At 36.0% G+C, this 13,541-nt stretch overlaps 3 protein-coding genes and 1 long non-coding RNA gene across 4 annotated transcripts in view; 2 read left to right on the top strand and 2 right to left on the bottom strand.

Moving 5' to 3' along the window:
• Nucleotides 1–1,147: 1,147 nt before the first annotated feature.
• LOC107040380 lies at nucleotides 1,148–2,091 on the bottom strand. Its single transcript, XR_001461005.1, has 4 exons — nucleotides 1,981–2,091; nucleotides 1,785–1,889; nucleotides 1,472–1,643; nucleotides 1,148–1,395 (listed from the first exon to the last, which is right to left on the bottom strand). It is a non-coding gene; the product is annotated as an uncharacterized LOC107040380 (long non-coding RNA).
• A 908-nt stretch (nucleotides 2,092–2,999) lies between these two features.
• Nucleotides 3,000–6,122, bottom strand: LOC107040377. Its single transcript, XM_015260450.1, has one exon. It carries the CDS (start codon nucleotides 6,120–6,122, stop codon nucleotides 3,000–3,002), a length of 3,123 nt encoding a protein of 1,040 aa, XP_015115936.1.
• Nucleotides 6,123–9,587: 3,465 nt separating this feature from the next.
• Nucleotides 9,588–10,667, top strand: LOC107040379. Its single transcript, XM_015260452.1, has 4 exons — nucleotides 9,588–9,659; nucleotides 9,967–10,092; nucleotides 10,178–10,258; nucleotides 10,339–10,667. Exons 1-4 carry the CDS (start codon nucleotides 9,588–9,590, stop codon nucleotides 10,621–10,623), a joined length of 564 nt encoding a protein of 187 aa, XP_015115938.1. The 3' UTR covers nucleotides 10,624–10,667.
• Nucleotides 10,668–11,102: 435 nt separating this feature from the next.
• LOC107040378 overlaps nucleotides 11,103–13,541 on the top strand; it is a 17,042-nt gene continuing 14,603 nt past the window's right edge. Inside the window, exons 1-2 of the mRNA XM_015260451.1 lie at nucleotides 11,103–11,326; nucleotides 11,494–11,625. Of these exons, the coding sequence (XP_015115937.1) occupies nucleotides 11,273–11,326; nucleotides 11,494–11,625 (186 nt within the window). The 5' untranslated portion in view covers nucleotides 11,103–11,272. The remainder of the gene's footprint in view (nucleotides 11,327–11,493; nucleotides 11,626–13,541) is intronic.

Genomic DNA, 13,541 nt, shown 5'->3' with positions numbered 1-13,541 from the left:
AATCGGTATGACCACATGAGTGCTGAGAAATTGGTAAGTTGAACCCAACATGAATGTTTATCTTATACGAACCGCCTGCCAAATAAGGACCGCTCCCATATAAATTCGCCTTACATAGAAACCCCCTATATGGGAGTATCATATTGGACTATCCCCCTATCATATATAATCTTTCTTTTACATGGGATCATATAGAGTTCCCTCTCGTATGAGATCCCCTTATGTGGGACCTTTCCTCATATAGGACTTGTCCATACGTAGACTCCTGTCCTCATATAAGATTCCACTCATGGCCCTCGTCAGCCATGCCGATTCGATCAGTCGTTTCATATTCTCATCTGCTTGTGATTATGAGGCCTTCTTCTGTAGTTTTCCCAAATTCAACTCAAATTCAAACGTAAAAGTTTGTTATTATGACAAATCTTACGGTTTTTGTATACATTTTTATCCTTTATGCTTGAACAGTAATATGAAATATTCAATACATACAACTGTTGATGGAAGACAATTCACTTTGAGAAGGAAGAAAGGAAATAGGATTGCAAAGGAAGAGTGACAAGAATATCCTAATTGCGGAATTAAGGTTCTCATTGTAATATTATTAGAAATTGAACACATGACGTCACTTCCTTCGATATGCCCATCCGTTCATTCTGCTAATGCAGCCATTCGACCTTTACGTCTTCCAACATATTGAGCATGTCTAGCGTTTTCCATCTGATTTGCATATGCGATTCTACGACGTCACTCGTTCTCGAATTTCAAGAGTTGCTCCCTCAGAATGACATGTCCACACTCATTAACGATGCTTCTTTAATTTTCCGTCCACTTTTGCAATAACCCGTCAATGCCATCCAACTCCAGAGCCATATATTTCAAGAAATTTTGATACCAACGCCTGGTATGAATACAGAATTCCTCGACCTGAAAAGATTCCCAAAGATTTTGAAAACTTGAGAAGAGAACCTTTGACATGTATTGGATTAAGAGTTAGTTATCGTCAGATTCTTAGCGACTCGATTTTCATATCTGGATAGAACTCTTGAAATATCATAAAAAATTTAGCTGTCCGAGATTTTCGAGTCATTTGTTATGTTAGGAATTTTGATTGGAGAGCTAAGGGAAGTCTATTGTTATACATTCACTTTGATCAATCAAGCTTCATCCTCAGTGGTTTTCCTTTTTTTTCGTGATTCCAGGAGATTCCAGGAATCGCGGCGGTGGTGATTGCTGGAGATTTTACGTTTAACACCATGTGTCTGTTTCCGAGATTGGTTTGTTATGGCTTGAGATTTAGTTTTGTTCCGGATTTCATGAATATCTGTTTTTTTATTCACTCTTTCCTCTCCATAATCGATATGATTAAGAATCTTTTGAATTATTGTTCGACAGAATCTGCAATGAAAATTGAAATTGATTTCCAACTGATTTCTCCGTTTGAATGATCTAAATGTGAATTATGCACGTGAACCTTTTCGAATGATTTTCGTCGGTGGGAGAAGTTCCTCTGAAATTTTGACGATCAATTCCATTGATAATATTGGCCAATAGCCCTTCCATACATCCTTCATTGTAAAATTTCTCGTTTTCTTCCCAATGTAATTGAGCGTTGATTAGCATTTCATCGAATTCGTTAGTAGCCCCTTTGAATATAACATAAAATCCATGATATTATTATTTCTATTCAATGGAAGATGGATGCGATAAAGAGTGAGTTATTATCATAATAATAAGAGAGTTGATGAGTCAGTTGATACAATTTATACAATGCTTTCAATTCTTACAATCTTTGAAATCTTCATCATCGATATCCATGTCTATTGGGATGTTGTCAATTGCTTTCGGTGACGGTTCGGCTATTGATTGCTCATGATTATCCATGATTGTTCCTACAAAATTATTATTTGCTGATAACCATCATGAAATACAAACTTTTTCCGATTATTTTCATCCGTGATAATTATATGAGATTACTCTCACTGATGAATTGGCGATGAATTGGCGATCAATCAAATTTCTCCTTCAATAATGAATTTTTCATACAATGTAACATATATATCAGTTTTTATGAGTTGATTTTTATACATAACCCATAATTATCCACGTTGTAATATATCCTCACAGTCTGCCAACCAATTTTACCTCATAGGCAGTCCAATCTGAACATTTGTAACAACTGTTGGATTCTCAATATTTGCATTTGTCATTATGAATGATACAGATTTTACCATCTGAAGAAAAATAAAATTCCATTCGTGATCGCATCCATAAATCCACATGAGAAATACATTAGGAATGCATTATAGACTATTCCTCGGGCCAGGAACTTTGTGCTAGCCCAAGATTCATCTCAATATAACCTCTAATTTCTATGACATCTCATTCTTTAGTTTATGACCGATTTCATTATTTTTCATATGTGGCATTCCCTTGTGGATCTAAAAGCACAAAGTTCCAGGTCATGTTTCTACCTGTATCATCGGAATAACCTCTTTGTTTATATGAATTCTTCAAATTGGAGTTCATTCATTGAAAATTTCTTTGTATACGATGTTCTGAACGTATTTCTCCGAATTTTCACAAATAAATTTGATTCTCAACCCAGATAATGTTCTGCATCGTGACAGAGCGACGTATAATTGTCCATGACTGAAAATTGGTGATGCTTCATCCAAATATATACCAACACGATCGAAGGATTGTCCTTGTGCTTTATTGATGGTCATCGCAAATGCTAATCGAATCGGAAATTGAGTTCGGTGTAAAACAAATGGTAATTCTTTGTTATCTTTTGTATTCAATGCGATCTTCGGAATAGTGACTGCATCTCCAACTTTGTCACCTGTTAAAACTGTACAGTACAGAATTTTGTTAGTAATTTTGCGAACGATTAGTCTTGTTCCATTACAAAGACCATCTGCTATGCATATGTTCCGGATCAACATAACTATGGCTCCAATTTTCAATTTGATTTTGAACTTCGGAAGACTCGTGAAATTTCATTTGTTTAAATATTCTGGTTGGAAGCGTAGCATTATGTCATCTCCATCGGTTTCATCAGTGTCACATGCGGTAGCTACATCGTGTCCCATCAGTTCAATTATTTCTCCAGGAAATTTCTCTAGTACTTGATCATTCAACATGTCTACTTGAATATTCAAAGCAGCTAGGAGTGTGCATTCAGCTAAATGATTTTCTTCGCTGTTATTTCTGTACAGTTCTTTAACTATATTATTGGACAAGATGTTTTCAGGAATTTCCACCTTATCAATGTTCCCATCACCTATATCAAGCAACCCTTTATTCAATTGCTCTCCATCAATGCGCATATTTTGTCTCAAGGTATAATTTCTCATGGAATTCCAAAATGACAGTTTCGTTGCGCAAGCAGCCACGATTTCTTTCCGTCCGGCACGTTTGACAATGGGTAGAATTTGACGAAAATCCCCTCCAAATAAGAAACATTTATCACCGAATAATTTCTCTGATTTCATCAAATCTTTCAGAGTGACATCGATCATTTTCAATACCACACCAGGTATCATGGAGGCCTCATCCCAAATGATTATATCCCCATTGGTTAAATTTATTTTAGCACGTTTTGTTAGAAATATTGGAGTGATTTCATCATCAATTTCTGGCAAATTTATTGGTAACTTGAAAAATCGATGTGCAGTTCGTCCATTAGGTAATAGAATCGCTGCTATACCTGTCCAAGCTATTGAAACGATATTCTTCCCCAAACTACGCCAATGATGATATAAGCACTTATAAAGGAACGTTTTTCCTGTTCCTCCTGGTCCGTCAACGAAATATAATTTTTCCATTCCATTTTCCAAAGAATTTGTAATATCCATGAATACTCGTAATTGATCACTATTCAATTTTGTCTTCATTTCATTCGCTAGTAATGAATGTTCAGTCACAGTACGATCATCTTCGAATTCATCAAATGATGATTCTAAATCTTTCTCTTCAAATCCAAACAGCAACAAAGATTTATCTTCACTGTTCAACAATCGTTCGATTTCGATCAGTGTATCACGCTCAGTGAATTGATCACAGAGGAATTCTTTATATTTATTCCACAGACCTCGAACATCGATATTATCACACGTAAGCAGCAGATAGGCGAAAAATTTTCTCAGTGGCTTCGGCATCATTGTTGCACAACATTCCTCCATCATTTCTTCAATGTGCTTCGGGTTATTAATGAATCCTAATTCATAGGCAGCCTCATGGAATGTGGAACAAATTTTATCACCGGCAGTTCTGAGTGCTTCGAAAGAGGTCGCTCCCTTCCTATGTAGTAACAATATTTTCAAGAAAAATCGTTCCACATCCTTCGGAGAAACAGAATACATCCTTGTAATGGTTTTGTCAGTTCCGCGTTTCCGCTTCTGCCAGCAATGATTTTTTTGATTCCAGGTAAAATGTTTCGGAATTTGGAGGTACGTATACTCTCGGGCCAGTTCTTCAGTCGAATTTAAATCGAAAAAGGCGGTTAATTTAGTAATACTTTGATTGGAATTCATTGCTGTTTCTTTATGGCCCTCCTCAAATCGAATATACTGATGGCCGGGTAGATGTACAGGCAGCCTAGTAACACTATGACTCATCAAGCGTGTTGGCAATTCTAACAATCTCCAAGCGGCTTCCATCGAACTAACGTACCGTGAATCAATGTAATCATCAATTTCATTGATACCTCGTGATTCAATTTGAACTTTCACCCGATCGTGTGGTTTATTGATGTATTTATATAAATATTTGATTGCCATCACTGATCCACAATATTCGACATTGATATGGCATCCATATTTACCCAATAAATATGGATTATATGGAACGACCATAGAATTGTCTACAAGAATCAATTTGTTATTCAATTTTCTGGTATATGTATAACATTTACTGCGATTGTCAGGTCGCTTGTATACTGGAAAACCATCAGTCTCAATCTTCGTATCGGGTGTGAATTTCTTTGGGAATTTCTTAGAACATTTCTTCTTCTCCGCATTCCAACATGGTGTTTTATTGCTGTGCGGGCCATGCAACATATGTTTCATCACTAATTCATGAAGTTTCGGGTATTTTTTTCCATCAGGTATTTCGGCGCTTATGAATTTATCGATGACCTCTGGTGTCAACATTTTATTTCTCTTACAAAGCACCCATATCAAATGTCCATGAGGCAATCCTCGCTTTTGAAATTCGATTGTGCAGGTATAGCATAAGACCTTCCCAAAGATTTTACCCGATTTGATTTCATCTATGAATTGGCACAATTTCATATAAAAAACTCGACAAACAAAATAAGGGATGTCAGATGGTGTGTACCCAGCGGGTAGCATTCTCAAGAAATTAACAATTTCATCCCATTTTGGATTAGCTGTCAGTGTTATGAATAAATCAGGTCTACCAATTTCCCTGGACATAGCCATAGCGTCTTGATAGTGTTGATGTTTTGCTCTCGGACCGCCATCGAATGATGATGGAAGGATCATTGCTTGACCTAATCGAATGTGATCCGAGGTATTCAATGTACTCTGTTCTACGTGGTCGATTAAGCCTTGCAAGGTGTCTCTCCGAAATTGTTGAGGATTTGAACGGAGATTATTCAGGCGATTCCACTCGTTAACAATATAACCATATAAAATATACTGTTGAGTCAACCTCCCTCCCATGATGAAAGGATTGAACTCATTATTCTTAGGAATCCTTAATTGCCATCCAAAATATTGAACGACAGTGACACGACGGTCATTCATCGGGGAATTATTATCCATATAGATTGAAAATCCGTCTTGACCATTGGGGAAGAGTAGAGGAAATAACATCTGTTCAGCAAATCGTGATAGCTTATGCATTTTTTGACATTGCATACTGTCACGAGGATACACGCGGAATTCTACATTTTGTGGAACATTTCCTTCTTTACCGGTGATGAGGATGGCACCTACTTCTGATCTTGCTCCCAAACCTGATGGTAAATCATATCTCTTCTGTTTATTCACCACAGCTGAAGCTTGACGGAAATAAAGGATTGTTTCACGTCCTCGGTTTCTTCGATATGTTTCTAATAATGTTCTATAAATTTTGACGTACCGATTCTCACTCATAATTTTTTGAAACATTTTCAAAACATTAGAGCTAGAAGTTTCAAATTTCCATAATTTTAAAGCTTCTTGAAATTCACACAGATAAATCTGCGCATTCCGAGGGGTTTGTCTTTCTCTAGGATAAAGGCTGGTTGTCACGACCGCATTGACTTCTCCTCCAATTGTCATGGAGCCCACTCCTCGATGGTTAACTTCGCTGCTGGACAAAATGAGGCCATAGCAAATGAATTATTGTAAAATCGAATATATATGCGGAAGCGGATGCCCCTCTGACTATTTGCGGTAAATAATCTGCGCAGTTTCTTCGGGAAAGTGGGAGGAGGATCCAACTGAATTTTCCCACCATGACAGCAATTATTTTTCACCCTTCCTCGTTCTAATGGAAAATGCAAAGCGCCACAAGACGGACACTCCCAGTCTAAATTCCCGACGTTAGATATCTCAATATCTTCGGACCACTTCTCACCTAGACACTTTTTTTTCACATTACGGATGTAATAATTTCGATTTCGCTCCGAAATTTTATGGCGATGTTTCCCATAATATCTTCGTTTTCGGTCAGAATGTCTGCTCTTCTTCAGTACCGTAGTGTCTGACTTAACAGTGACCTGATTCTGAGGTTTTCGTTTCTCAAATTTTCTGCTGGTTTTTCCACAGATATCTTCTCGTCTGATAATTGTTTTCGAATGGCTACCTCCCTGATCTCTCTTGTGCACGTAATAATTCTGATTTCGTTCAGATATTTCAGCCCGATGCTTCATTCGATATCTTGATTTTCGATCAAACTTTTTACGTTATCCTGCTATAGATTCCTCACTTTCCTAAAAAGGATGCTTCCTCTTTCGAGAGCTGCCTGCTTCCTCATACAATGCAATGCAATTTTCCCGATTCTCGTCAACTATTCGAATTGAAGATTCACTGAAGCCTTTACCGAGCGCAGCTTTTTTTTCATAGATTTCATTTTTTTTGACAGTGTGTAATAATTTCGATTTTTCTGGGAAATTTCGATTCGGTGTTTCATTCGGTATCTTCGTTTACGATCAAGATATTGACTGTTTTGTGGTTCGAATTCTTCATATTCCCGATTATTCTCGATGCTCTTCACAGATTTTCTATTACGCATATAGTAGTCCCGGTTCTGCCTTGAAATTTCATCTCGATGTGATGCTCGATATCTTTGTTTTCGATCGGAATATCTATTGATTTCCACCGTTGATTCTTCAGAATTTGAAGATAATAGACTTTCGTCGCTCGTATCACTCATGATTTCAATATCTACTTATTCTGAAAAAGCACAAGATATTACAAGTTCACGTTCGAGAATTTCAATTTGAGAAACTATTTTTCTCACTATAATTCCTGAAATTTCCCCAAATTCTTACTAATTCCCTTAAATTCCCTCACATTCTTTGAATTTTTTCGAAATTTCGTAAGATTCCTCCCTTTCCTTCAATTTCCTTGAATTTCCTCAAATCCCTCTGAATTCCCTCTGACTTTGCTCTCAAATTTGCCCTGACTTCCTTCAATTTCCCTGAATTCCCCAAAGTTTCCCTCAATTTCCTGACTTTTTCTTAATTTCCTAGAATTTTCCCTCTATTTCCCAGAATTTCCCTAAACTCTATGGAATTCCCCCATGAATTTCCTTGAATTCCCCTAAATTCTTTTGAGTTTTCTCGAATTCTCCTGAAATTCCCCTACATTCCTCGAAATTCCTCTAAACTCCTTGCAATTTCCTTGAATTTCCTTCAAATTCCTGAATTTTCCCAAGATTCATTGAATTAGGGAAAAGGAAAAACAATATCTCACCACTTGGAAGGCAGCTCCGTCACAAAAAAAAATGATGAAACATACATAAGATTTTACCTTGTGAGAGTCAGTAATCCTTGTCAATGGAGGAACGAAGGAATGATGGAATGTTCACTCACACCGATTGGATGGAAAAGAAAAATATACAGGAAAGATGGATGGAAAATTATAACTCCCTCCCTACAAATTTGAAATATTATAAGAGAAATATAATCAATTTAGAATGAACACAATAACTCACCACTTAGAAGAAACAGTCACTTACAAGGTTTGAATTGGGATAAATTTATCCGGGCATAAATGATTTCAAANAAAAAAATGATGAAACATACATAAGATTTTACCTTGTGAGAGTCAGTAACCCTTGTCAATGGAGGAACGAAGGAATGACGGAATGTTCACTCACACCGATTGGATGGAAAAGAAAAATATACAGGAAAGATGGATGGAAAATTATAACTCCCTCCCTACAAATTTGAAATATTATAAGAGAAATATAATCAATTTATAATGAAGACAATAACTCACCACTTAGAAGAAACAGTCACTTACAAGGTTTGAATTGGGATAAATTTATCCGGGCATAAATGATTTCAAACTGCCGACAGAAAAATCAACACTATATTTCACACAGAATATTTTCCCATATGATAGATGCCAAAATATTCAAACGTAATACTCACTCCAATCAAATAGCCTTCCTCACAACACAATAATTTTGATTCTCCAAAAAAAGTATATTTGAACGAACTGTCATTACAAATTATAAAATCAAACGTCAATTTTTTTATATGACACAACACAATAATTTTCACAATACGATAATTTTTATTTTTCAGAGAAAAATGTATTCAAGCCAACTGTCACTACGAATGATAAAATTAACCGTCAATTTTTCCATATGCATTGAAGTTGAATGATTCTCAGACTCGAATGTAACTACTTTCACTTCATGTTCGAAGACCGACATTCTGTGGGAATCAACCAATTTAATGATTTTTTTCGAATGGTGAATTGCTCCGCAACACATGTTTTTTTGATAAACCTGAAGACATATAAACTACATCACTTTCATGCGTTCGATGAAGATGGACACTCCATATGTGTATTTTTGTTGTATAGGGCTTCTCGTATAGGGGGAGGTCCACATAATCATCAGGGTTTTATATAGCGGGGGAGGCCCAGATAAGCAGGGTCTCCTACAAAGGGGTCCCCACATATGGGGTGTCCATATATTTTTTTATTATATAGAGAGATATTTCGAATACTTTTCTGCCCTCTAGAACATAACGATGTGGGCTTCAATAAAATATATAAAAACAGGGAAATTCGATATCGTGAACACACAAGATATCCAGAGTTTTAAAGAAAGTGAATGGAAGATCAGCAAACGCTACAAAATGAAAATATCTAAAGAGGAGATATGTGTTTGCATTGTAGAAGGTAAGAACCGTGAAATGAAGATTCAATGAAAAAGAAAAAAGACACGAACGTGTATGATCAAAGGAAGATATTGTTACATGTAATTTAGACACTCGAGAGGCAGTCGAGGAGCAAAGAAAGTTTTCGAGGCAGCGAACTTACCCGGTACACAAAATGGAATCAGCCTCAGCAACGACAGATACTGATAATGATGAGAGTATCAGGACAGTAAAAAGCATGAAGGCTGCTGAGAAAGTGGATTCCGACTTAGCAAAACAGATGGCTGAATTGAAAAGGCAACAACAACAGGTTAACTACATAACTTGCATTATTGACGCGTTTTCCGTACCCCATTTTTTCACAATCAAAAACTCCATCAATGAGTCGTTTGCGTCCGCATTATACAAAAGACATTTTTATAATTCACGAAACTTTCAGAAAATCGTCGTCAATTTTAATTAAAATCAATTTCAAATTTATTTCTATTTCAAAATATCGATGGGAGTTGCTGTATGCACTCGTTGCAAGAAGACTATAGATATTTTACGTTTTAGTAAAATAATAATAATTTGTTTATTGATATGATAATAATGTATCGAATATTTAAAATGCCCAGAAGGTCAAAAAACATGCTCCAGTTGCATATGACGTTAATGTAATCCAGGGAGCCAATGATAAAGAAAATGATTCATTACTAAATTTATCGTCTAAAAAGTCATCCCAAGGTATTGGAAATACTGGAGTAAGTCGAGTTCTTCAATACATCAACTCCTTATGTCATTAGGTGAACCTATTTCGATAGTGATGTCATTCCATTTGATTTACAGATTCTACGTCCAACTATTTCGCCTACAAAAATTAACAATTCAGAGAACATCGGGGTCAAAACACATGCTGGAGAACGTGTAGTAAGATCCTATTGATTATTTACTTTGCCTCTACAAAAAACTGATGTCATGTGGAAAATTGGAGTAATAATTTGTTTCAGAATTCGGGAGAGATTCAGGCATTTGGCACCTTTTCTGGTTTCAATAGTGTATTACTAGCTAACGATGAGAATGATGAAATTCTGCACGGAATGTCAGATTATAACCCATTGGCTGATCCAGTGATTGATCCATTGGCTGACGAAAAGCTCAATCCATCAATTGACGAAAAATCCCCTGAATCGAATCCCGACGAAACCTTATCAACACAGGCCATGCACCCTGTTACCGACGATGATGAGCCACGAAGTGTATGTCATACTCGGTGCTTTTCCCATACTGATTGAAGAAATTCGCTGCAACTACATAAGTTGTTATGAATCAAATTTACTTATACTGCTCGTCACTTTTATTCATTCAGAAATTGGCGTTGACCGTTTCCCAAACTCGTAAAAGTTATAATCAGTATGGAAAAATACAGTTTATGACTAGTGGCCTGATTTGTTCTACTTACATAGTAAGCCAGTCATTTGCCCTGGATGCCAACTCCACACGAGTGAGAGGTTGCAATTCCCAATTTCAGGAACTGATGCTAAAAATATCTTTGTCTGATCCCTTCAGTTTTACTGGAATCTTTTCTTCACTATCAATCGATACTCATTCGTTCACATGGGCTATCCTACCATATATCATAGAAAAACTCGTTCTAAATTAATTAATTCATAATAAGCCAATTATATAACATCGTTTACAAATAGAAATGTAAATGTGTCATGTGATGTGATGACTCACATGACAAGACTTTTATGACGGCTATCACAACTCTCCCCTCAAATAACAGTAATTCTTCATCTAAACAGATACGACTTTATCATTTCGTCATGAATTTCTACTTGAATCCATTTCGTATTCGTCTAATGCGCATTTCAAAGTAAAGTTATTCTAAGTGTTCAAACTTTTTCACAGAAAGAAATTCGTATTACGGCTGACATTGAGATGCCATCCACTTCTACGAAAAAGTCAGTGAATGGGGGTGAAAAAATCCAGAAGGTAACTAATTGTTATTAACTTTCATTTGACAACCGAATGGAATACCTTAGAATCGAACATAACTGATGGGGCTAAAAACTCAATCTTTTCTACATTTTTTTAATTTTTGGAGTATCATACACATTGACAATTATGACAGGGAATAATTGTTTACTTATCCGTTACAGGAGAAAATAAGTAAATTACAAAGTCAGCAGTTCCATGCTTCTGCGAACCCAAAGTGGGATGCCATACAAGTAGTCGAATCGGTCAACATCGACAATCCCACTACACAGTGTGGAGAACAAAAATTGCCTACGGTGAGATATAAATATGAGCCATTCGACACCGAATCCGAAGCGCCGAAAATTCAATATCAGAAATTGTCCTATCAATTCCTTTCTGTGAATTTGGGTATCAGACGAACATTTGGAAATCAAAATGATTGAAAAATATTGATAATTGCAAACATTATCCTTTATGAAAATTTTCATTTTTTCTTCCGCACAATTATTTCTTCACATAATCATTGATATTCTAGCCCCCTTTAAAGCGTCCAAATTCTCTGCGGCCAACGTAAAAAACATGAAAAACCCTTTAGAATCAGGCATTCGCTTCAATTTCACGGAGTCCTTTTCGCGCCAAAATTTTTTTTGTCAATCGTAATTATCCCAAAAATCTTTTTTTTTTCCTTTCATTTCAATTTTTTTTCAAAAATTGTGGATGAAATTAAACATATCTTCGCAATGAAGGCAGTTTGTCGCAGTTGTTTGGCTTTGATTGATACTTTAACTCATTACGGCACTGTACTCACGAGAAGTCTCATAGTGCGGGGAATGGGGAGACGATTTAGGTATCAGGAAAGTACGGCGGGGCACGTACACTGATAGAAAAAGATTGAAGATGGATATCGTAAAGTGCTACAAGAGGGTAAGTGAGCAAACTACTGAAAATGAGCGTAAATTACTCTTCATCTGCCAATCATCCCACCAATGGATGAATTTCTACTGAAATTTATGTCTTGAAAGATAAAAAGGTAAAAATATTGAAAGGGACATCGTGCAAAACGGAACTTTGGGTGAACCTCGCGCGAAAAATAACGTTCATCGGAATTTTTATCTTTGCAATAAATTCGTATTGAATTGTATGGTGACAGTAGGATGAAAAAATTTCTGAAAAATTGATAGTAATTTTAGTGCAGTTCAAAAACTCCGAAATACTTTTTTTTCATCTTTTCTTCCTTTTTTTTATTCTTTTACACCTTGTGTGCGAGGTAGGATTTCTTTTAACGATGTCAGTCACTGTCGCCACTGTTAATTATACTTTTCACTTCACGTTAGATTCCCACTCAACATGTATGAAATAATTTTATTTTTTTTTTGCTTAATTGATACAGAATTTCAAGATATTGTCCATATTTTTTTTTCAGGATGATTCATTTTTGCAACATTCGGGTTTCACAATTTTTACTCGCGATTCCGCCAATGAAATTGATTGTGCTCCTGAACAATATATATATATATATATATATATATATATATATATATAAAATCAATCTCATCTAGAAAATTTCTGATTATTTTCGAAAGAAATTGTGAAACTTGGATTACAAAAATATTATTTTTTGACACATGAACTGTAGTATGAATTCATTTGTTACGTCCCTACCTTGGCCACCTGATGGCGTTATATTAAATTTTTAACTTTACTTTATCGACTGTCGAGTGTTACCAGCAATTAGTATATAAGGCCCAATATTCGAATATCATTTTTCCAATCCAATAAAATAAGAAATTATTAATTACATTTAAGAAATAACACTCAAGTGTCCAGACCACATTTTTTCTTGAGAAACATTTAAAAATACCATTCCCACGTGATAAACGAAACCGAAAAACAGATGGATGCACACGTGCATCATAAACTTTTCAAAAAATCATAAAAGTCGAAATAAATATGTAAGATAAGTATTTTCATCCTGAAATTGTAAACCGAACACGGCGAACTCTAAAAATCTGAAAGTCATAAGTGTCAAGTGACATTTTCCAATTCTAACGTTCCGTGAGAACAGAATTTTCTTAAGAGTCAAAACGCAGCTGCACCCTTAATGTCCAAAAATCCAATCATAACTATCGAGGCTCCCCGCTTGACCCAAAAACCAACCGGCTCGCCTCTATCCTCTCCAGCATCCCTAATCAACCAATCCTACCCTCTGAAACTAGAGCGTGAACGCCCA

The sequence above is a fragment of the Diachasma alloeum genome, unplaced genomic scaffold (genome assembly GCF_001412515.2).
Source record: "Diachasma alloeum isolate Michigan unplaced genomic scaffold, Dall2.0 Dall_scaffold_00328, whole genome shotgun sequence".
NCBI classification, from domain to species: Eukaryota; Metazoa; Arthropoda; class Insecta; order Hymenoptera; family Braconidae; genus Diachasma; species Diachasma alloeum.
The sequence above is the reverse complement of the archived record's forward strand: the minus strand, read 5'-3'. Positions and strand labels throughout refer to the sequence as shown.

Coding starts and splice junctions, on each gene's coding strand:
- LOC107040379 (XM_015260452.1), top strand. CDS start 9,588: ATGAAGGCTGCTGAGAAAGTGGATTCCGACTTAGCAAAACAGATGGCT. Junction 9,660..9,966: donor TGAAAAGGCAACAACAACAG/GTTAACTACATA, acceptor TAAAATGCCCAG/AAGGTCAAAAAACATGCTCC. Junction 10,093..10,177: donor AAGGTATTGGAAATACTGGA/GTAAGTCGAGTT, acceptor TTTGATTTACAG/ATTCTACGTCCAACTATTTC.
- LOC107040377 (XM_015260450.1), bottom strand. CDS start 6,122: ATGAGTGAGAATCGGTACGTCAAAATTTATAGAACATTATTAGAAACA.